The sequence below is a fragment of the Ictidomys tridecemlineatus genome, chromosome 14 (assembly GCF_052094955.1).
Source record: "Ictidomys tridecemlineatus isolate mIctTri1 chromosome 14, mIctTri1.hap1, whole genome shotgun sequence".
Taxonomy (NCBI): Eukaryota; Metazoa; Chordata; class Mammalia; order Rodentia; family Sciuridae; genus Ictidomys; species Ictidomys tridecemlineatus.
In genome coordinates this window covers 32,258,685-32,282,826 of record NC_135490.1, presented here as the reverse complement: position 1 = coordinate 32,282,826, position 24,142 = coordinate 32,258,685, and the positions used below count along the sequence as shown (strand labels likewise).

Genomic DNA, 24,142 nt, shown 5'->3' with positions numbered 1-24,142 from the left:
CATTTAATAGATATACTTGAAATATGATGTGTAATGAGTTTGTGAAAACATGATTAGGAGGTATTTTGATTAATTAAAAACTTCATCTTTGAAACACTGCTTTCCCATTATATTCACAAGATTGGCTTGCCAATCAACCCCTACTGTAAGCCATCTACTGATTACTGACTATGACTGAAATTCTCAGAAGATTTTTTTTAAATAGAGAAATATGTCTTCTTTGTGTACTATCATGTAAAAAGCAGTAAAAATCCAAATTTGCTTAAACTTTCCCAGGTCAACTCCACCAAGGAAGTGTACCTCTTTCTCTAACTTTCCTAGCTTGATTACAGTTGTAGGTCCTAAGTAAATCATTCTGTCTGCTGTGAGAAATTCACATGTCAGCAGTAATACATATAATGAACTTCTGTGCAGTGTCAATTCCTGGAACAAATAAGGACACATTCAAAAATGGCCCACAGAGCAGGGACTGAGTCCTAGACTGTACCAAAAACTTAACATATCTCTATTTTTCCTTCCTGCTTTCAACTTAAGTGAAACCCTACCCATGCCACCATCATTTCCTGAGGATCTTATAATCAGAGCAGCTCTCCTGGCCAGTCTCATGTGATGGTAGCACTTTTTCTATGCTCATTTTCGCCTCTTTGGCAACGTAGCCTGCTATCACTTTGAAAGCAGTGCAAAGGAAGTGCTTTCCATTAACTTCCAATTTATTCCTTTCCTATTGCGATCCTAAAATGAGCAAAAGGAATGTTAAGAACAGAATTTTAATGCAATTCAATTGAAAAGGTTTGTTCCTCTGACAAAATCATGCTGCTGGGTAACATTCATTTTATTAAAAGGGAATCTGTCAAAAAAGAGAAGCAATTCAAGCTACAGGAGAACTGGGCTTTATGTATAAGAACCATTCCAGAGAAGTTGTACAGAAAATATTTGTATATTGAATCACTTTTCCTACTGACTTTTATTATAATTTTAGAGGTGTGCTCTTAGAGAAAATATTTTTACTTCAGCATATTATTGTAAAAGTCCCACTAAGGACCTCAATATTCATTCCAAGGATTATTTTGCATTTGTCAATATGCCATCTCTGTACATCTAATTTCCCCTCGTGGTTTTTGCAACGTTAGTCAAGTGAACATGCAATTGAAAATTATTTTACACACGCACTCACTGCAAAGTACACACGCCATAAAATATACAATGACTAATTTTGATATCACTCTTACTGACCTCACAAAATGTGACTATTTGGATGACATATTGCTTAGGCCACTGTTCTACATACTTAGTAGAATCCCCTGGCTAAATAGGTCTCCAACCTTTTCATACATTTTCAGATGGCGACAAGCATTCCTGATTTGAATTCAGTTGGAAGGCTCGTTTAAGTGCAGTTTAGCTTCTATAATAACTGATTATGAAAAGTTAGGTCCTTCCTTTTGATGAGCATAACACTATAGTACTGATATAATCAGTGAAGTTCATTTAAAATTATTTTAAAGTTTTCCTTCAATGAAAATTCCCAACTCAGCTTTATCAAGTGGGCAAATCCAAACCCAAAGGATTTATGCCTAAAACCAAAGCTGTGGTTTGTTTCTGAAAGGCTTGCTGCTAATATACTGAAGCAAACTGTTAATCCCTAAGGAGAGGTAAATTTACCATCAAGCTACATGAAACTTGATCTTTGGGCCTCCTCACTTGTGTGGATCCCTTTCAAGGCTCTGCATCTAATTTTGTATCTCATCTAATTTTGTCCTCTTTTTCTGAAAGAGGGATCCAAAAATTATAGAAGCTCAAAGCCCTCAAGAACATGGGTCCCTCTGACCCTTAACATTATATTGTTATTATTACAGATTACATCATTATATCATAGTATTTTATAATCAGAATAGGATTTTCAATACTTACTCAAAAAACGTTGTCCATCCGGTTTCATCACTTTTAGTGGCTAAAAGTCCACTATTGCCATGGTAAGTAAACAAAACCAATTCTAGTCCTTGTGCAGTCATGCTCTTCAAACACCCATTTGTTCCTATTGTCAACCATATCACTTGGTTATCTGGAGACACCACCCGAACAGGCATCCGATTTGGATCCCGTCGAATTCTGAGGGTATTGCCATTGCTGTCTGTCACAGCAGTAATGTCATTGTCATTGCTGTAGCTAAAGTTGTACAGGTAATCACCAGTGACTAAACTTACAGTATACTGGTGGGTACCATTGATGTCAAAGATGTAGAGTTCTTGATCAGTTGGAGAGGCAACTTCATAAAAGTTCATGGAGTTAAGTAAAGGCTTGTTCTTCGACACAGCCCGGATCCGAATATTTCCTAGGTCTGCAATATACAGTGTACCATCTGGAGAAGCAGCTAGGGAGGATGGAGCGTTAAGTTTGGCATCTTTGGCATAGCCATCTCCACTCTGGTAACAGTCACAGTTGGCATCATTTTTGCAGTCACACTCTGAAGGTATTCCAGCCACTAAGGAGATTTCCCCATCTGTTGTGACCTGCCTTATTCGGTTAATTTTCTTTTCATCTGTTTCTGTAATGTACAGGACCCCACTATAGGACACAGCAATGGCAGTGGCTGATTCCAGTGTCGTCTGAACTGCATGCTTCCCCACAGGATACTCCACTCCAGGAACCTGACAGTGCATGGGCCGTCCAGCAGCAATGCGAACTTGACGATTTTCAGTGATCTGTAAAACTACATTATTATCCAGGACATAAATGGAGTTATCCATGGGGTTAATGGCTAGGTCAGTGGGCCATTCCAGACGAACCTTAATAAAGAAAGAAATGGTCTAGTTAGTCAGTTACTGCACCACAGTTAATTTGCCAGAAGAGTAAATTAGACCATTCAGGGAAATTAACCTTAATTTGATAAACTGTTGTAAAATTGTTTTTTCAATAGCCATAGTAAAATAAACCTAAAATTTTTGAGTGGAAACAAATGCAAGAAATAACATTTTATTTAAAAATGCAACACACTGAAAGATTTGCTAGTTGGAGCCAAATGGCAAATAAACTTCTGTGTAGTGAGTCAACAGATATTGCTGAGATATGAACACATATGTTCCTTATAGCAATACTAACTGCCAAATGTCAGGGCTTTCTAGGTTATGAATACATTAGTATTCCATTGTGTTTTCAATCAGGCCAAGAATGAAGTTCCTAAGTCTAAATATAAGTCCCTTGGGACTAATCATAATGGGTTTTCTCAATACTCAAGAATCCCATGCAATCAAAAGATTAGAGATTTAAGCTGTTTTGTTCTTTTTGGAATATCTGCATGCTGCTACTTTACTGATATTTTATTACAAATGCTTAGCATTTCTTTGTGAAAATTGTTCTGTATTTCACTGAATTCATCAAATGAAGAATTATAGAAAAAATAACTTTTTATTAGCTCCTTAGATACATTTAAATGGAACAGCTTTATCATAACTATTGCCACACATGATATATGCAGTTTAATTTGGCATCATCACAGCTTACTGACACAGAAAATCAACTCACATAGAAGAAAATAAAAAATTCAGCATGACATTTTAGTTACCTGGCTGATGTGCATGCTAGTGTCACAAGTTAAAGGTCTGGCTGAGGTCAGATCGTTAGAGCCCAGGAGAGTTGATATGATTCCATTTTGATCAACTTTCCTAATCATGGTTCCATCAACAAAGTAGATTAATCCATTCTTATCAACTGCCATTCCTTTATACAAGAGAAGTAAGAGTTACTCATTTTTGAAAAGAAATTAATTTTGATTAAACTCTTAGGCCCATCACTAAACTCAACATTTAATCCCAGTGTTAATAGGGGTGATAGGTAGCAAGTAAGACTGTCAATTGCAAAAGCATTAAAAATAGATATACATAAAGGTGAAATTCATTATGGTATATTCATATATGTATATAGAATTGTTTGGTGATTTAAAAAAATCTATCAATAAAGGAAGAACAGTAGAATAGAGGATATGGAACAGGGAGAGGGAGGAGGGAAGGGAAAAGGAATATACTGGGGACTGAATTGAAGCAAATTATAATCCATGTTTGTAAAATTGTGCCAAAATGAACCCAAATATTATGTATACGTATAGTGTACTAATAAACACACACACACACACAGAAACACACAAATAAATAAAAGAGCAGAGAATGTAGCTTAGTGATAGAGTGCTTGCCTAGCATGAGTGAGGCCCTGGGTTCAATTCCCAGTACAATCAAACAAACCCCCAAATCCAACAAAACAAAACAATAAAAACAACAACAAAAGAAGGCAATGCACACACACACACAGAAATCCAACATAGGCATTTACAATAGAAATAAATTTAAAATGCAATAAAGAAAAAGTCCAAATTTGTAAGTATCTCCAGTGAGTACATGAATCATATATATAGTACCTGTATGTATAAAGTATAAAATTATAATGTTTATAGTAACCTCGTAGTTTGTAAATTATAGAAACAGGTTCAAATTCTGTGATAGTCAATGTATAGTAATAATATTCTTTTAACAAAAGTAGATCTAAGCCAAGGTTAGTGTTTTTATGACCTTGTTACAAAGAAATTTGCTATTATGAATAATTCAGTACAAGAAGTACTTTTTTCCAGTCCTTGTTCACATAATAGTCACTAGCTATCATGAAAAAAATATAAGGCCCCCAAACCAGAAAAACATTGTAATGAATGGCATAATACAAGGAGTCAATCCTGACTGGCTCAAAAGCCTTCATCACATAGAATTTTTGTCTCTGTTACCTCCAAAAATTCCTCAGGGCAAGCGTTTTTTTCCCATGGCATAGAAACAAAAGTTTAACAGCTCAGAAGTGGGCGAGAGCTAATAGGGTTGCTTAGTGATGGTTTTAAAGAAGCCTGGGACTCATTCATGACAAAGAAATTCCAGGACAATGAAAGAATTTGGACACTCCCTTGAAGTTTAACAGGATGTGACCTGAATAATATAGAATAGCTGCTTCGTTCTTTGAAAAGTTGAAAAAATGGTCTGATGATTAAAAAGAAAATGCCAAGAACCTAATATTTACTGTAAAATCAACTTAGGACTCGAGCAGTTTCACACTAAACGGTTTTTTAAAAACACTAGATGTGAAACAGCTTTCTAGAACACAGTAAAAGGTAAAATGTTAGACTCAGCATTAAACACAATCAGGCACTAACTGGATTTTTCACTTTTTTTTTTTTTTTTTAATAAAAAGAAATCCTCAAATTGATAACTGCCAGTACCTTTGGGACTCATGAGTGTTGCTTCCACAGCCTTCCCTCCATCCCCACACCTGGCTTCGTCAAATGGAAGGCACTGTTCTCCTGTTCCTGCAACTACTTCAGCATTTTTAGTCAAGTCTTTTGCTCCTGTAAGTGACTTCGGGCGATAAATTCTGCGGGTGTTAGTGTCAGAAACGTACAAATCTCCAGTGACTGGATCAGTTGCCAGGTAGTATCTGTGAGCTGGGTTGCTGCTGTAAAAAGGATCATACATAAACATCACAAGAGAGTTACTCCCAATACACATGGGGAATTAAAAGCACAATAAAATAGAACATGAGAAGCTGATTATAAACTGGAATGTATTATCAAAGATTGGAAAATAAACAGTATATTCAACAATGATTTGGGTCAATGTGATCCCAGGCAGTGGTTCTTTGACATTATTGTTTCCCTTCCTGGCTTGATGCTGAGGATTCAATTTATTAACAGCCGTTCTTAAAAATAATTACCATTAGCTGCAATGTGCTTATGGTCTAAAACAAAGAAGCAAGTTGTCTACATCTATTTTGGCTCAATGCAAGGCCACTAGTAAACTGTCCCTAAGTGATAGACATGAAGCTTATTCCAGGGGCAGGGTACTTCTAACATATTCTCCAGGGCAGTACAGCATACTACCAATTTCACTCATATCTCATCATTGGGCATTACCCTTTTTCTTCTTTCTACAAAACCAAATCAAACTGAATACCATTCCCTGAGAAAGAAAGCATTGTGTCCATATTGGTTGCTCCATCATAATCCAGAAAAGCAATCTCATGTAGTTATGCCTGTCCAGAGGTAGGGGGTTACATAGTAACATGAGATCACTGAAACAGAGAAGGCAGTTTCAGACTGCTCCATCCATCAGTTTCATTTCTGAAGTTTGGAAGCTGAGCTGCTCCACAAACTGTCTATGAATTTGGTAAGGTACACACATTTGTTCACAACATGTAATGCCTCAATTTTATAAATATAAAGCAATGCAAATGCAAAAAATTTTGTCTCATTACCTGTAAAAAGTTATATGACCAATATTATCAAGGAATGGATAAATTAGGATATGTATCTGGAACTTAATAGTTAATCTCCTTACAAACACTCAACAATTTAGCCTTAAGAATTACTACGCTGGGCACAATGGCACACGTCTTTAATCCCAGAGATTCAGGAGGCTCAGGCAGGGAGATCGTAAGTTTCAGGCCAGCCTCAGCAACTTAACAAGACCCTGTCACAAAATAAAAAATAATAATAATAAAAAAAGACTGGGATGTAGCTTAGTGGTAGAGTGCCCATGGATTCAATCCCAAGTACTGCCAAAAAATAAACACATAAATAAAAAAATTAAAAAATAAATAATGGAATTTTGTGCCATATGTAAATACTGACTTCTGGAAAAAACAGTAAAAATAGGTTAAATGATTTGGTAACAATAAAAATGTCAACTGATTGATGGGAATCTACTAGATCCCATGTATTGTTTAAAAAAATTTTTTTTTGTAGTTGTAGATGGACTGAATGCCTTCATTTTATTTGTTTATTTTTATGTGGTGCTGAGGATTGAACCCAGTGCTCTGCAACTGAGCTATAGCCCCAGCCCCCCATATAACTTTTTTTGACAAGCTTGGTATTACTAATTCACTCTCATCTTATTCTTCTCCATCTCTTTCTCTCCCTCTCTCCTTTCCACAGTCAGACAGACCTACAAAGTGATATGCTTGTTTTATTTTATTTTATATGTGAATATCTAAAATATGTATAAACATAACATTATATGAATTTTAATTCTAATAGTGGTGTAGCAGTTTTAGCATTACTAATGAGCTTATGTTCTAATAAAACAATTCTCACTACTTTAATGCTCTTCCTTTTAAGCATTGAACATATGGACTTTATTACTATTATAAGAGAGTCTGTAACAGGTTATAGTTTGCACTATTTTTTCTCCCAGTGGTAGAGGAGGGCAGCAGATCCCATAGTCTGTAAAGGCCTCTTGGAGCTCTACAGGACTCTGTGGTTGTGATAATGGTGTACACAAGTCATATACAGGTCTGAACACTTTCAGGTTTTTGGTTTCCTTTACAGACTTTAATATCTTTTAGCAGCAAGAGACACATTACTGCAATAAGTCTTGAGTGTGTAAATATGTGTAAAAGGGCAAAAAGTGATTTGAAGAATTCATAAAAAGATGAAAGTTGTTATGGAATAAAAATATTTCAGAACTACTGGGTGACATCAAATGATCAACTTGCCATGCAACTTAGCAAGAGTTGTCTCAAAGGCTAGGGGTCCTGCTCAGGCATCATTTTCTTAAGCTGATGCCTAAAAACTGAAATGCAGCAATACATATATGGTGATTTATTACTTTGTAGTGAAGCAATGAGTTCGTATCAATATACCATTAAGACCAAAGTTATAGTTGTGTGTGGGCATGTGTGTGCATTTCTATCAACAGTCTAATACTGACAAGCTAGATATTTAGGTAGAAACAGAGTTTTCAGTTCAGTCAAGTTAGGTCTATTTTGAAAGACATGCCATTGGAGAGACTTCGCTAGTCTTTTCTATCTCCCTGATTTTATGTTAAAATAGTTGGGTATGACTTTTTTCTCCCTTATCAGTGGTACATCTGTGGGCATGAGCTCTGAACCAGATCACCCAGGTTTGAATCCCAGCTTCATCATTTACTAAATGTGTGACTCTGGGTAAGCTACCTAACTTATCTGTGCCTCAGATTCCTTATCTGTGATGGTGATGGAAAGAATAGATATTTCATAGAATGTTGAGAGGATCTCAAGAAATACATGTAAAATCCTTAAAAGAAAATCTATCCCATTATATATACTGAGTAAGAATTAGCTATTCTTAATATTTGCTTTTGCCCTGCCTTCTCTTACATGAGTTATGAGTCTGTTGCCTCATAACTACAAAATATGTGAATGCCATAATTACTGTCAACTAAAGGATGGCTTGCTTTATGAAAAAAATTTAAAAAAGAAAAAAATTACCTGAACTTGGATAGGTTCAAATTTGTTTCCTTATTTCTGCTTTTATAATATCCTAAAATAAAGCAAGCTAATCTTAAAATATCCACAGTAGCTGGAACACAGTGGTACACACCTGTTATCCCAGCTACTTGGGAGGCTGAGGCAGGAGGATCAGCTAGTCTGGGCAACTTTGCAAGACCCTGTCTCAAGATAAAAACTGCAAAAGCTAGGGGTCCTGCTCAGTGATGAGACACTTGCCTGGCATATACAAGGCCTTGGATTTAATCTCCAGCAAACACACACACACACACACACACACACACACACAAAATCCATCTTAAGTTGTTTCAAGAGTAATAATGATAAAGGTAAATAAATCATGACACTTTTTCCATGATATCCTTCATTTTGAGAGCCAACAAACCAAATTTTTGAGGTGACTGCTTGGGTGACAAACCAGGGTAGGAGATTTCTGGTACAAAACCACTGGACATTCAATCATAAGCTGTTTTCTAAGTACTGGTTTTATTTTATGGGGTCATAATAGGAGAACGTCTGGAACATCCAGGGAACGTCTGCTTGTTTCCTGTCTTGACACATTCACTTCCATAAAGACATAGTTCTGAATCAAGCAACATATATCCATGGTTTTAAAAATGTCTGCCAAACCAAAATTCTAATTGGGCGCACAATTCTGTTGTCCAGAAGAACAAATGTGGAGAAGCATATGGACCCCAAGATGAGAATTAGCCTCTGGAAATGTTCCCCACAGAATGGTAGGAAATGAGGACTGGATAAATCCCCTATATGGCAACTTAGAGTTGCTTCTTAGACACTGGCCTCTCCTAAGTGAGAAGAAGAATTAGTACTGCAGTATTAAAAGAAAAAAAGTGGTGCATTTGGAAATTGGTGGCAGAAGATCTCTGAATCACATATGCAATAGGACTGGGATTCAAGGTCATCTGAGTTTAAGCACAGTGAGTTTCCTGACAAGGTGAGCTGGTGCTTGCTTTACAATATCCTGAAGAGCACTAAGAGGCTAGTGTGTTGGTACAAATGAGTAGTGAGTTTTTTGAGCAGTAATACATCTGGTATGAGGATGCCGGTTACAATGACTAAAGACAGTGCAGCGGGGAGCAGGAATGCAGGGATCTACAAAATGCATGGTTTTGGGAAATCTTTGTTCAGCAGTAGGAGCACAGAGTACTCTTGTATGATTGACTGAGATATTGCCACTTCAGAAGAGTTTAAAATAACATTACATTTTTGATTAATAGCAGCAAAACCAAAGAAACAGATCAAGTTAAGAAGCTTTCCTATATTGCACCTTGATTCTTAACTCATCCTGAATTGCCTAGACCACCACAATTATCAAGCCATCTTCTCTGCAGTTTTTATTCAATTAGACACAGATCCAGTGGCAAGTGCAGGCTGGATATGCTCATTTATTTTGTCATAATTCAGTCGACTTAGACTGGAGAAATATTCGCAAAGAACAAGCCATAGAATAGACTTTATTAGCACTTTTATCTTTTCAGCTGGAAATGGTGCCATAGCCCTTAGCACATAAAGTATCTGAAGATGCATAACAAATTATATTTATGTATAAAAGCAAAACTGCCTATTTATGGTAACCAAAAGACTGTTTAGCTTATTGCAAACAGTCAAACAAGGGATTTGGGATATGGAATTTCCGTGGTTGCTTGATTTTTAAATAGTGTCAACAAGGAGTTTTGAATCAAGTTTTGACAACTTTGTGTCTAAACTCTAATTGATTCAAATTCATAGGCTCTTGATTGACATTTCTTTGATCCTTTAATTGGTAATATAAAATTCACAAAGTTGAGTTTTAGTCCTACAAGTTTAAATGCCCCTTGGCTGATTAGTTAAGTAATTTTAAGCTTTTTATTTTTGAATTTTATGGAATTTGTATAAGCATGATATAAAATTTAGGAGTTTGTCACAATAATACTGTAAGCATAAAGATGTGAAAATGTTTAGAATATCAAAGAGGAACACTTTGATATTATTATTTTTTTTGATACTGGGGATTGAACCCGAGGGTGATCTACTACTGAACAACATCCCCAAGCCTTTTCTTTATTATTTTTTTTTTATTTTGGGACAGGGACTAGCTACTTTGTCCAAGCTGTCCTTGAACTTGTGATTCTCCTGCTTAGCCTCCCAGACATCTGGGATTGCAGGTGTATACCACAGAACCTGGCAGAGAAACACATTTTTAAAGCATTCTAAAGGATTTCATTTAGGTGAAAAATCTAATGTTGACTAGTAGTACTTTTGTCTATTCATTAAAGTGTAGCTAAGGACTTTTATTTTATATAATATCCTGGCAGTACTTATTCATTTGGTATAACAACATACTCTGAATTATTAAAATAATAAGAGTATATGTCTTCATTTTTATTCAATATTTTTATTATTTCTTTCATTAGTCAAATTAATGACACTGTTTATAACACACATGTACGAGGATCAGAAGCATGCATTCTTCTATTTTATTTAATCATTAACAACTGACAATACCATTCATTTTTATAGATTTAGACATGTTTTTCAGTTTCTTTTTCTTCATATCACTTGTTCCTAATCCTCTCACGGCTATTATGCTACCAAGAGAAGTGAGGATATAAAGAGGCAGGATCTTACTAACCAGTTGAAAGTAGATGATCATAGGCAGGCAAATAGGGAAAGATAGCTGAAAGTAATTTCAAATTTTTAAACTATATGAAGCTAAATGAAGATGCTTCAGTGAGCTGAAATATGCTGATTTTGTTACATCAATTTAGATTAATTAAGCAAATTGAATCTCTATATTTGTCAGTGTCATCATCATTTATTAGATGATTTGGGCTCAAAAACCTTGCCCATTTTCTTCACTTTCTTCTTTCTAATCATCCATATGGTACAGCCTCTCCATTCTCTGCCTTCCTTTATTTTATTGGTTGATATCCTTCATTGCTGGTTTTCTATTTTAGGTACCTAGAATCTCCTGTGCATCAGGTTTCTAATTGATCTTCATGTTCTCCTGAATAGTGACACTAGATTAATCTTCCTAAAAGGCCATGTGATCAAGACCCTAAAATAGTTTCCCACTGTCTATTATCCTGTAGCACAGGAAAGCAACTCCTTAGAGCACTCAAAAGCTCTGAGCCATCTGAACTACACCTGCCTTTCTATCTGTATCTCTCATCATTGCCAACATGAATCCCCTGTTCCTTTCAGATGGAACTGATTACTCTCAGAATATCTTGCTCATCTCATCCTAGACCTAGCAACTTTATTCGTTCTACCCCCAACCCCACTGTTGTCCTTCCATCTTACTGTTCCATTTAACCAGACTTCATTTTTAGACTTGGCTCAAATATCAACCCTTCCAGGAAACTTCCTTACCATACTCACATCTCCCAGTCATCACTCTCCTCCCCCAATGTAAAAGCTAATTTTATAATTATCAAACAATAATACTGATAATATTATTTTGTCTGTTACATATATACCATTTCCCCTATTAGACTGTGAGTTTCTGAGAACTCTGAAACTATTGCTATTTATTTGTCATAATGCCTGGCACATGGTAAGCAATCAGTTAACACTGATTGATTTAAATACAGATGGATGTCAATATAAAACTCAGAGTACTTTGCATGCATGGCATATAAAGGAAATGCAGATGGCCAAATTTATTTAGGATGATTTACAGAGGAGAAAAGTGATGGATCATGAGAGAGGGATTATAATGAGTATCACTGCCGAACACCATGAGTTAGTACATAATAAGTTTATATCATAAAGTGTTATAATAATGCTGTGCTAACCTCAGAGAATTTTTTTTTCCAGAGAAAGAGATTATAGCTCTAAGTAACTTGTAAATGATTGAAAAATAAGTCTATCTTTTTACATCCCCAGGCAATCACCCCATAGAAACCTAGCCATTGGGAAACGTAAACACAGGAAGTACAGTGCAGTGGAGAGAACAGAATTTAGAGTAATTCAAATCTTTGCTCCCCATTTTTTAGCGCACATCTTGGGGAAGTTACCTAATGTGCTGGAGCCTCCATTACCTCATCTGTAACCCTGAAGGATTGTTGTGAGATCTGCAACAACATATATAAAACACCTGGCACAGTGCCTGGCATGCAATAGGCCAGCTTGTTAAAAGGTAGCTCCTTTGATATTTTTTTCTGTATTGCCTGCGGCATTTTCACACTGAGTTGGTGTGCATACCTGTCTGTCTTTCCTCTTTTCTCCACAGCTACCAAGAATGCAAGGCCAGAAAAATTTTGATATTCTATTGTGGTTTCTAACAGCAGAGCTTTGCATGCTCAGTATTCGGAGGAGATTTAGAGTTAATCTTAGCATGTGACGGAGCCATTAGCTGAAAGTACAAGATCAATAGGGGATCTTGGGAAAAGGTCATGGGCCCATGCCTGGTCATGCTGATATGCAACAGCTATACATCTTTCAGTCAGACTTTGGTTTTTATTTGTTAGTTGTCAATCTCTACACAATAGTTAAATGGGATTATGTTGACTTATTCATCTAAAGTACCTAACATAAAATATCACTAATTTTTAAATCTGATTATCATAGCATTAGATATTTAATGGCCAACCTAGATGTAGGAAGTCTGACTTGTCTTGCTTTTTGCTAGCTTTACTTTAAAACATTGCTTTTTCCTTTCCTTTTTTTTTTTAGTCAAAAGTATCCAGACAAGCCTTTAATGTACCTTTTCCAGCAGATTGTACATAGAAAACAGAATATGAAAAACTTTTTGAGCTGAGATATCTGTTCAACTATATTCATCCTTATTTGAAGAATGTATTTTTCCTCATAATAGTGGCAACAAAAACCCCATTTCTTAAATCTAGTAACTCTTCCAATTAGGAGAATAGAAACTGCAGAGATAAATCTTCAAAAGCAGTTAAATCTTATTTAGCTTCAGGACCCACATGCACTGGCATGGATCTCTTCTAAGCCCATTGAGGGGCCCTGGCAATATAGTCACATGTTCACATGCTTTAAAAAAATATGCCAAAGTTAAATATTTCTAGATTACCTTTCTTAGAGTCTCTCAAATTGAATAAGATTTGAGCTCAATAAAACATTACCTACCCTGGATTTTGGTCAAACTACATAGGCCTCCTTAAACTTTCCTACTGTGCCTCAAATTTTGTTTTGTTCAATATGCCTTGAATTATGTAAGTCAGTAATTGAAATTCCTTGTTGTTGTTAAGCAGAGATATTCATCATAGCATTTTTGGTAACAAAATTATTTTATGAACCAACTTGAAAATATTCCTGGAATTATGTCACATGATATATTTGTAATATATAATAAGAATTCACCTAAGCAGTTTTAATTCTTAGATGTTCTGTGATACTGCGTTTCCTCTCTCATGATGATATGTTATTAGAAAACAATTTCAGAGGGTCACATTGAAATGTAAAATGGGCATTTGAAAATATGCAACAACCTTTAAGATGCTTACCTATGTCTAAAATCTTTATTTCTTGGTGGAAGCAGATAAAAAAAGGTAAAGAAAAAAAAAAGCACAGTTAGAAAAGCCTTCTAAAATATAATGAGATAAATACTGAGATTTTAATTAGTTGCATGAAAATTCTCAATTTAAGCAGAAATAACACTGGAAATGACTTTTGCAGGTTAAGCCTTATAAAATAACTGACTGAATAGGTTGATTCCGATAATTAAACAAAACAAGACAGCAACATGCTACTTGCATTACTGGCATTATGGCTAATGAACTGACCCATCGTGAAGATCCAATAACCTAGTAAAAAGCTGTTGGCTTAGGTCGCTTACTATCCTGTCCTGATATCATAGGAAAATATTTTATGCTTTAATTTCAATAATTTTATTGTAAAGTAAAAGAGGAATACCACAGGCCTATTCTAAAGAAAAACAGATTTCAAAAATCATAGTTTTACCCTTTTATTGCACAGAAAATTCACTGAAATCAGTGAGATTTTATAGTATGTAACTCTATATTCTCTTGTACATTTCCAGTCAAATACATAAGTACTGTCCTTCTAGCTTTAACCAAGAATGATTTCTTTGTATGAGAGTTTTAAACAAATAAATTAGTATATCACATTCATGTCTTTTTTAAAAGGCATGTTTGGATTTAATTAACATCGCAAATGAAGGAAAGACATACCTTAGTTCTAAAACGCTTGTTACATTTCCAGAAGGGAATATTCGCCGAACATAGTTGAAATCACCTACATACAGACTGCCATCAATTCCACATGCTAGTGCCACTGGGGCCAATAGCTTATTGCCATCGGCTTGACCATTGCAACTTGGGCATGAGATGCTGCGCCTCCGACCATTGCCCATGATGCTGCTGACAACTGGAGGCTGCTGGGAGATAAACTGATTTTCCCCATTTCCCTTGTACAGTATACCTGGAAGACAGAAAATGCATTTTTAAATGATAAAAACAATAAAGATAAAAAGTAAACATGTTTGTTATAGATCTTACTACAATTCATTGCCTTCTAGATTTATACTGGAAACTTTTATTTAAAGTTCTATTGGAAAGAATACTAATTACATAGTGTAAAATATTACACAATAAAGGATATATTAGGATATATTTTTAAAAGTGCTATGTGCTATGAACTTAAAAAATGTCTGGTTTTAAAAGGAACAAAGGATTAATGTGAAAAATTAAAAACTCAAATTATTAGCATCAGAAATTCTCAATCTTGGCTACACACTGGAACTGCCTGGGGAACTGTAAAAAATACTGATGCCTGGTTTACACCCCAGGAGATTCTGATTTAATTGGTCTGGTGCAGCCTCAGCATCAAAATTTTAAAAAACTCTCCAGGTGATCTTAATGTGCAACCAAGTTTGAGAACCGTGTTCTACATAATGTTCTCTAGGGAATAACAAGTTTGCCTAATTGTTAATCAATGTTGAAAATATTACATATCAACCTGATTAATAAAAATGTGTCCCAGGAATATAAATGTCTTTCTTATGAATTTATTATTAGATTTTGAAAAAGTTAAAATATTTTATGGAAAAAAGAGAATATTTATAAAGCCCTCCCCCACCATTGTTAATTATCACAGAGGATTTTATTTATTTTTTTGGTACTGGGTTTAAACCCAGGCCTTTGCATATACTATTCATGTACTCTACCATTGAGTTACGCCCCCAGACAATAGGAGCCTAATAAAATTCTACTGTACTGTCAAAGAATATTTTACTTACACTCTTATCTACACAAGAATGTACATACATGAAATTCCAAATGTCAAACATAACAAAACGATTCCAGAAGTCCAATTTATTACCTAAATTGAACTGTAGCTGGGTGCAGAGGGGGCACACCTGTAATCCCAGCTACTCAGGAGGCTGAGGCAAGAGGATCTTAAATTCTAGGGCAGCCTGGGCAATTTAGCAAGACCATGTCCCAAAACAAAAATTTTAAAAAGGCCTCGGAATATAAGTCAGTGGTAAAGTGCTTGACTAGCATACATGAGGCCCTGGGTTAATCCCCCAGCACAGTAATAAATAAGTAAACAAATAAATAAATAAAACAGTAAAGTCAATTCTGCTTTAAGGCATGAAAGTGCCAACAATTTCACAAAGACAAAACACCAGCCTGCTCCTTTGGTCTTCAATGAAAATCTGAGAAAAAGTCCAAAGGAATATTAAATATTTTCATAGTTAGGAACTAGATTTGAGTTGAGATTCTAACTTTATTCATTTTACCACTCGTGTATATAGATCAATGGCTCTATTTTGGTCTGATATAGACTGGATGGTCTGCTGCTACTGTTCCACCCATATTTTATTTAAAAAACTTTTTTTAAGTTGTCGATGGACCTTTGCTTTATTCATTTATATGTGGTGCTGAGAATAAAATCCAGTGCCTCACACATGGTAAGCAAGCACTCTGCCATTGAGCCACAACCCCAACCCCTTCATGCATATTTTAAGACACTTCTCAATGTGTTGTTATCTGTATAAACCACCTGCTGCTTTGACTTTAGAGCTGCATATATTATGTTTATTGGATGTTCTATGTTTCAAAGCTGTTCTCAGAGCTAATGACTATACTTCTTAGCTGATATACTGTTAGAAGAAGAATCCTGTCAAAGAACAAACAGAAAACTTGAGGAAGTGTTTTTTCCTCCACTTTGGGATAATTTTAAAGTGAAGAAGTGATCAGAATAATTATGTTCCCCTTATAGCTCAGCAGATTTTAGGTGTAGTCTGTGATTACTTTTTTAATGCTCTGCTATTTGGGTGATGTAATAATCATAGCAAATTTACATAAAGAAATCAGGAAAGATAAAACAGATTTATTCAAATTTAAGAAAAAATAATTTAAATAAGGCTGGAACATAACAAGAGATGAAATGCATTTTGCCTTGAATATTCAAAGAATATATTAATGATACCTAAGATTCTTCTTTCTGTGATTACGTTATTTGACAATTATGGAAGGATAATTTCCTATAAGAGCCAGTTCTGTAATTTTCATCAGAAGAATCCTACAAGTCAGCCTACTGCTCTGTGCACCTGATTTATTCAGTCATTACTTTGAACGATTGGCCCTTCATGATTCTCCTCTATTATGACAGAATAGAAAGATGAACATTAGAATATTTATTTCCATGTTTCAGGGTGTCTGCACAAACACCTGTCAGTATCTACATTTTTACCTTCTCTTCTTCCACAGTATATTTCTATAGCTCACCCACCTTGTCATGATTATAAATCACTTTGTTTATTAGACACATGTCACTATGGAAACCCACTACTTGTCAAACTGTTCTTGGATGTAATTCGAAATCACAATCAGTTTACTCTGTGACTTACATTACCTAACATTTTAAAATAACATTTACTTTATAACACTTTATTTAGAATTTGGTGAAGTTTGTACATCTGACCTGATATTTTAATATATTATTGTGATTGATTTAAGATGTGTGTCTATATGTGTGTGTATATATATATATTTACATTATACATGCATACATAGAATATCTAGACATTTCTGAATCCACCTGAATACAATGTCGGGTGTCAAGTATCCCAACAGTGGCAAATTACATAGGTTTGGATTTTTCTGGAGTCCTTGCTTATTGTCCCTCTACTGGTTTATAATTTCATGGGTAAAATCCTGTTGCTAATTGGTTATGAATTTTATCTTATATTCTCACAATAACTAACATGTATTGAGAGAGGTTACTCCCAGTTTTATTTGTGACTTTTAAAGGAATATGCAAATAAGTACAACTGTGTGAAATAAGATTTTAAATAATTTAATCAAGAGCAGCTACTAGCATGGTTGGTACATGGTCTTGCATTTTGAAAGACCACGATTAGGCCTTATGTTACTAACATAACAGATTGAAACTACCACTGCTTCAGACAACACGGATAATTCAAGAGAAGCTCTGAGATAACATAAGGAGCACCCTCCTTGATTGGGAGTACCACTTTTCCAATGTGTGTGCTACACATTGCAATAGTCACAGCTCTGCTCCCAGCCTTCTGGGGTGGGAACTGACAACATCCTGATGTCCAGGACACAACTGGAAAATAAGTATGGCTTAACACTGCTATAAAACAGAAGAGGTATGAAGAGTGTTCCTTGTTTGTTTTTTTCTTGCTACTGGTTTGCTCAATATTGCTCTTTTTTTAATTTAATTTTTTAAATTTATTGATTTTTAAAATATATGACAGCAGAATGCATTACAATTCATATTACACATATAGAGCATATTTTTTCATATCTATGGTTATATATCAATTATATTCATACCAATTCATATCTTCAAGATGTCCTTCAGTAGATGAATGGATAAAAATGTGGCATATATACACAATGGATTAATATTCAGCAATAAAAGAGAATAAAATCATGGCATTTGGAGGTAAATGGATGGCGTTGGAGAAGATAATGCTAAGTGAAGTTAGGCAATCCCCCCAAAACAAATGCCAAATGTTTTCTCTGATATAAGGAGGTTGACTCATCGTGGGGTAGGGAGGAGGAGCATAGGAGGAATAGATGAATTCTAGATAGGGCAAAGGGTTGGGAGGGGGAGGGAAGGGGCAGAGGGTTAGAAATGATGGTGGAATGTGATGAATATCAGCATTGCCATCTCTTAGAGGTAAGGCAGCATCATTTTCAAATACCAGCCTGGACACTACTTTAATTTAAATATACTTGGGAAATTAAAATGCATCCTCTCTAATACAACACTTGTAAAAGGAATGAACATCCAAGCAACAAAAATCTAATGACCATTTATCGTAAACATGTACTTGTATGATATATTCCACTTAACATTCTGAATCTTTCAAAAACCTCTGCAAAGTTAAAATGTAGACTACTTAGCTAACACTGTGAAATTTCCTCCTCTAGCTATTTGTGAAAGGAGAGTAGAGTTACTAGCTGATATCATTTAGGATTGGAGACTAAAGCAGGTTACCCTAAGGTTTGATTTTCTAGCAAAGCACCTTTAAATTATCTGACATGCAGACAAATATATGGGGAAAATGTGAGAAACACAATAAAGCCAACAGAATCTGTTTAATATAAACAATATTTATCATGAGAGGAAGGAAGCTGGTCATATTTTGCTAGCGAAGTATCTCTTTTGGTTTGTGATGTCAGAATCACATTTCTTCAGAGCCTATTCACTTATCATATTATCGGCTCTGCTACAAATGATATTTTTGATTCTTAATTTTTTCTCTGATTATTCATTTATTTTCCCTAATAGTCACAAAGTCAAGTAATAGTACATGTGGCCCTCCTTGAGGAGGAGAATTCTTTTTTTAAAAATACAGTCTAAGTAGAGCTGGAAAAAAAATAAGCAAACTGGATACTCAGGGAGATTAATTAACCAAGAATTAAAAATTCATTAGAAATATTCTGGTAAAATCATGTGGATTCTAATTTTATCTTTACTTTAAAAAAGTTATCTTGCCTTCATTTTTAGTAAATCTTTCTAAAATACTGTGGCTCACACTCACTGACTGACGTGAATTAGGCACTGTAGAAAAATTTGTGGTGAAGACTCCCACATAGAGACCTTTCATTACAGCACCAAAGTCAGTCATTTACATTCTAATGGGAAAATTACTGTGGTGATGAATACATAAACATTTTAAAGTTCAATAAAAGAATATTACATAGTTTCCACTTGAGGCATTCAGTCTGTTAAAAAAAAAAATCTCTTTAGTATTAACTACCTGTGAGCAAAATCTTACCATTCTGAACATCCAGCACATGATGCTTATCTAATGTCCAGCCGCCCATGTTGGAAGCATCTAATTCATAGCCTTGCAAAATGGCAGTCCTCTTTTCCCACAGAGTCAGGTCCAAACATGACTCATATTCATATCCTACTGACACTGGAATCAAAACAAATCACAGTTCATCTTCTCAACTGCAGGCAGAAATGTAATTTATTTTATTATTTTGAAAAAATGCCCTTTTCACAATTGTGTTCTGAGACTATATTTCCACTTATTTATGAGCAGTTTATTTTTTATATAAGATTTGACCATATGAAAGATTTTTAAAAAAATCTCCAAATGTTATTTTCTACTGATTTAATAGAAAATGAGTTTTCTCCCTCATACTACTCTCTCACATGGGGTTCATAGCACAAAATGAAGTCCAGATTGGAAAAGTGGTTAAGTAATTAGGTCAGATAAGTTAGTCCCAAATGTTGATTCGATGATAACAACTAAAAATAACATTTCTATCTGAATAATTAGAGCTGTTTGGTTTCCAAGAATATTTAATTATGAAAAATACTTAAAACAGTGAGGTTCAAAAGAATAGAAAAAGATAGATAGATGATATTATATTTATATATATCAGAAATAAACAATAAACCCAGCAGTGAATTAATATGAATAATTCACAAGTGAAAAACTTTTCAGAGTTCACAGTAAAACATGAATGTTAAAATTCAGAATAAAGTGAAGGGAGAAGTGACAACTATCTGATTTGAACTAATTCAAATCCAAATTACACATTAATTTCAGAAGAGAATGTCTATTTTATTTTCATCTAAAAACTAACAGGAAAAAATGATGTTATCCTTTAGTTTCTGATGATCTGAGTTGAGCTTGAAGCTATATCTCGACATGTCAAATTTTGATTGCATTGTGGAGTCCTTCAATGAAATAAGTGGCTTGGTATTTTAAGAGTGTCTTTCCACAGAACTGACTGGTCCTTCTAGTCTAAAGATTGAAATAATCTTAGCACAAATTTTGTTTGATAATCTATTAAATACCATTATGAACTGATGCATGAAAAATAACATTACAGGTTGAAAACATAAAAAGGAGGGTGAAAGCTAGGGAGGTAAAGTTATAAATAAAGGAAGAAAATAAAAAAGGAAGAGACACAATAAGAAAATAAATAAAAAAGGATACAATAACCTGAAATCTCACTCAGACTAATCTTCTATGCGATAATTTCAGCCAGAAAAACTGACACTTTTTTCCTTCTCATCATATGGAGTACATTCCTTTTTCTTTAGTAGGAATAAACCAGTGATAACTTTTCTAGTATGACCTTACTCCAAACTTATTTGGTTATCCATCAACTTTCCACAGGTTGCAATTAATTTTATGATAGTTCTAACTCTGAGATAATTTTTTCAATGCAGAGAAGATTTATATGGAACTTACCGACAGCTTCAGATAGACCGTAGACCTTCTGATTATAAGCGTCTGTTTTATCCCATATAAAAGTATAGGCCAAGTTTGGTGAGGCAGGAAACCATTTTTGGAAGAGTCTTCCAACTACAGCTACCATTAGATGCACCTTCATTAAATTAAATGGTATAATGGACTGGGTCATGGTGATCTTGAGAACTGACTTATACCCTGCAGCTCTCGAACTCAAGTAGGACAGTTTCAAATCTGTTCCTGGAATTGTGGTTTCTTCATGAAGCACCTGCATTTGAACAAAGCAGAAGCTGCTAACTGTGCTCATGTATGTGTACTAGAGAAAATAGATTTAAAAGAACTAGTAGAGCAACTAAAATAAGATGCTGAAGAGTTGCAATTCATAAATACACATTTGAGCTGTTATCTTATTCAATAATTAAAAATAACTCTGCTGCCTGCCTAATTTTCTCCTCCTAAAAGCCTCCTGTCATTTATTCTGAGTTAATCATACCTCGGGTGCTACCCTTCATACAGGAACACTGTGACTGCTCCCTCAGGCTGACATGCACTGACTTGTTAGTGTGGCAGTCCCAGCAGATTCTCACTAACCCATCTTTCACCCCAGTCACCCTGGAGAATTAAAGCCGACATTTGTAAGATAGTTAGCTCAGAACAGGGATATGGCCTGGGCCAAAGATCTAGCCTTCACCAGCTGGCTCATTTAGGGATTAAACCTGTCTGTGCCTGTAGCCTCATCAGCCAATGTGTAGGTCACTGCCTAAAGAAAAGAGTGACAACAAAAAAGATCAACTCATCTGGATTAAATGGTAGTAAATCCCACATCCATGTTGAGAGGTATGGTAACAATAGCACATTCTCATACTCAAATACTGAGCTACAGCTTACCACTGATTTTTGATATCATGGTAAATAAGCTAATTTTAAAAAGCTGGATATAATTTTTCTTAGAGAGTAAATAGTGTTCTTGAGTGTACACATAAGATACTTAATACACACTCTGATTTGAAGCTGGACTATAAAATGTTAATGATAGCTGCTTAAGAATTATCCTCTTTGTAAATTCTTAAAAATCATACCCTTAAACCCATTTATTCATCAGTGTGACTAGCTCAATGAATGCCAACAAACTTGTGACATATGACATATGCAAAATATATTATGCTAAAACATTATTTAATGTATTTTATGTAGCAAATAAAATTTTTCTAAAGGGTTAAGATTCTCTCTTCCAGTGCTCTTCCTAGTTTGGTCAAGAATAATGGTTCTTCATAGGCTTACTATGTATACGATATAGCACAAGGTTGTAGACTTAGTATATATACTGCAAAGTACAAGGCTACCTAATGTTCAGGAACCTGTGCCAGGAAGCCAGCATTTTCTCAACTAAAAATTTAATAGCATTTTCAAAGGTTTCCTCATATTGCTCCATCAAGATTCATTATTCAATAAAAGACTGCCTTAACAGGTTAGAAAAAAAATTCAGAGTAGTGATTTCAATGTTCAGTATTATCCTCCCTCCCTTCCTGACACTTCTGGTGTAGAACAGTTAGGAATGATGTACACACATTTGCCACCTCCAAATTTTAATAATTTATGTAAAACTCCTGGATACAAAACAGCCATCATTTCACTATAAACAATCACATGGTTGGAAATAGCAAAGATGAATAGTCTAAACAAACTTCCACTGTGGCCGGCGAGTCAGTGTTGGCATGAAGAAAGGTGGGATGAAGTCTAATAGATTTAGAAGGCATGGCTATAATAGATACAACAATTTATTACAGCTGGGGTTTTCCTTACTAAACATGCTGACTGAATTCAGCCAGAGAACTGTCTTAAACAACAGTTTATGAATATACAGAAACTTTTTAGAGCTCCATTAGACCAAGGGAAACCATGAAATTTAAGATTGACAGCACTTGTATAAGCCTGTAGGATGTAGGGTGAATAATTTGAAGAGAACTTCTCATGATCAGGGTGAAATACCAATATGTTAGGTTGCAAAATAGATTTCTGTGACTCTTGAGTTGCCCTAGAAATATGTGATTGAACCCTGAAGTGTATAATTTATTTCCTCTTATTTTCAAAATAATTTCCTATAAATTTGATAGGCTTTCTATATGTAGGGAGTCTTACATTAATATGTATTTCCTGTGACCTGAAAGGAGTTGCTTCTCTATTTCAAAAGATCATATGCTAGTTCTAATTTTAATAACTGATTATTGTCTCTGTCATGGTTAACCTACTTCTATGGAACAAATATCTATAATTTAGTTCATTAAAGCATGCATTTCTCCTATGTAATTTAATCTTACCATGTTATATTACATTACTAGGAAAAGCAAATCCTGCCAAAATAGGAAAATAAACCATTAGGCCTACTTTTAGCAGCTGCATCAACTGTAAGCCCCATTCCTGCTTGACCCCATTAAATATTCTGTTAGAAACTACATTCTGCCAACGCTACTTTCCAAATGTCTGTCTAATCTATTGCCTCCTCTCTATTTCCATTACCTTTGTTAGGCCCTCTCCATCTGAGGCCTGGGCATGTGTGGAAATACAGTTAACTGGCCTGTTCTTTGACTTCTTGGTCTTTTGTATCAGTTTTGTCACTTGACTTAGCTTTAGTGAAATGCTGAAAAAACTTCCTTGGTTCCTTGGTTTCAAGTTGCTTAAGGAACTCAAGGTCTCCCTTGGAAGGCATTTTAGCAACATAAATAATCTGGCCTCAGTACCACCTCCTTCCTCTTTCTCCTTACATAGCTTACATTTAAATTGTTCTCCAGTTTTTATATAACAGTACCTGTGTGGACCACCACTCTGTTGCTCACACATTTTCTTTGATACGGAATATGCTTCCCTCTCTTTTCTGCCTTATCATGTTTTCTTTGGTTTACTCAGGAACTGACCTCTTTTGAACTTTCATAGTTGTTTATTCATCACACTTACAATGGCACGATCCACATTTTGCTCTTCTCTTAATCCTAGTAGAGTAAAAATCTTAGATTTTTACTAAATGCTTGCCTACTATATGAGTGAATGGAGAAAGACTCCATGTACTCATGGACTTGTTGACTCTTTAAAGCTCATTTCAATGCCCTGGTTTGCTAGAGATTGCCACTTATCAACAGACGCTGCCTCCAAGTCTAGTCTATTTCAGGACTAATA

General features: G+C 35.0%; 1 protein-coding gene across 17 annotated transcripts in view; it reads right to left on the bottom strand.

Annotated features, from left to right (window-relative positions):
• Tenm3 (teneurin transmembrane protein 3) overlaps positions 1-24,142 on the bottom strand; it is a 2,430,710-nt gene that overhangs the window by 42,947 nt on the left and 2,363,621 nt on the right. For 14 of the 17 annotated variants that reach the window (XM_078031007.1, XM_078031002.1, XM_078031006.1 and 11 more), the window contains 7 exons: positions 20,972-21,239; positions 19,535-19,678; positions 14,445-14,694; positions 13,758-13,778; positions 5,246-5,478; positions 3,560-3,714; positions 1,909-2,783 (listed from right to left, as the gene is read on the bottom strand). In XM_078031007.1, the coding sequence (XP_077887133.1) occupies positions 1,909-2,783; positions 3,560-3,714; positions 5,246-5,478; positions 13,758-13,778; positions 14,445-14,694; positions 19,535-19,678; positions 20,972-21,239 (1,946 nt within the window). The remainder of the gene's footprint in view (positions 1-1,908; positions 2,784-3,559; positions 3,715-5,245; positions 5,479-13,757; positions 13,779-14,444; positions 14,695-19,534; positions 19,679-20,971; positions 21,240-24,142) is intronic. The other 3 variants (XM_078031009.1, XM_078031011.1, XM_078031014.1) reach the window with 1 other exon arrangement.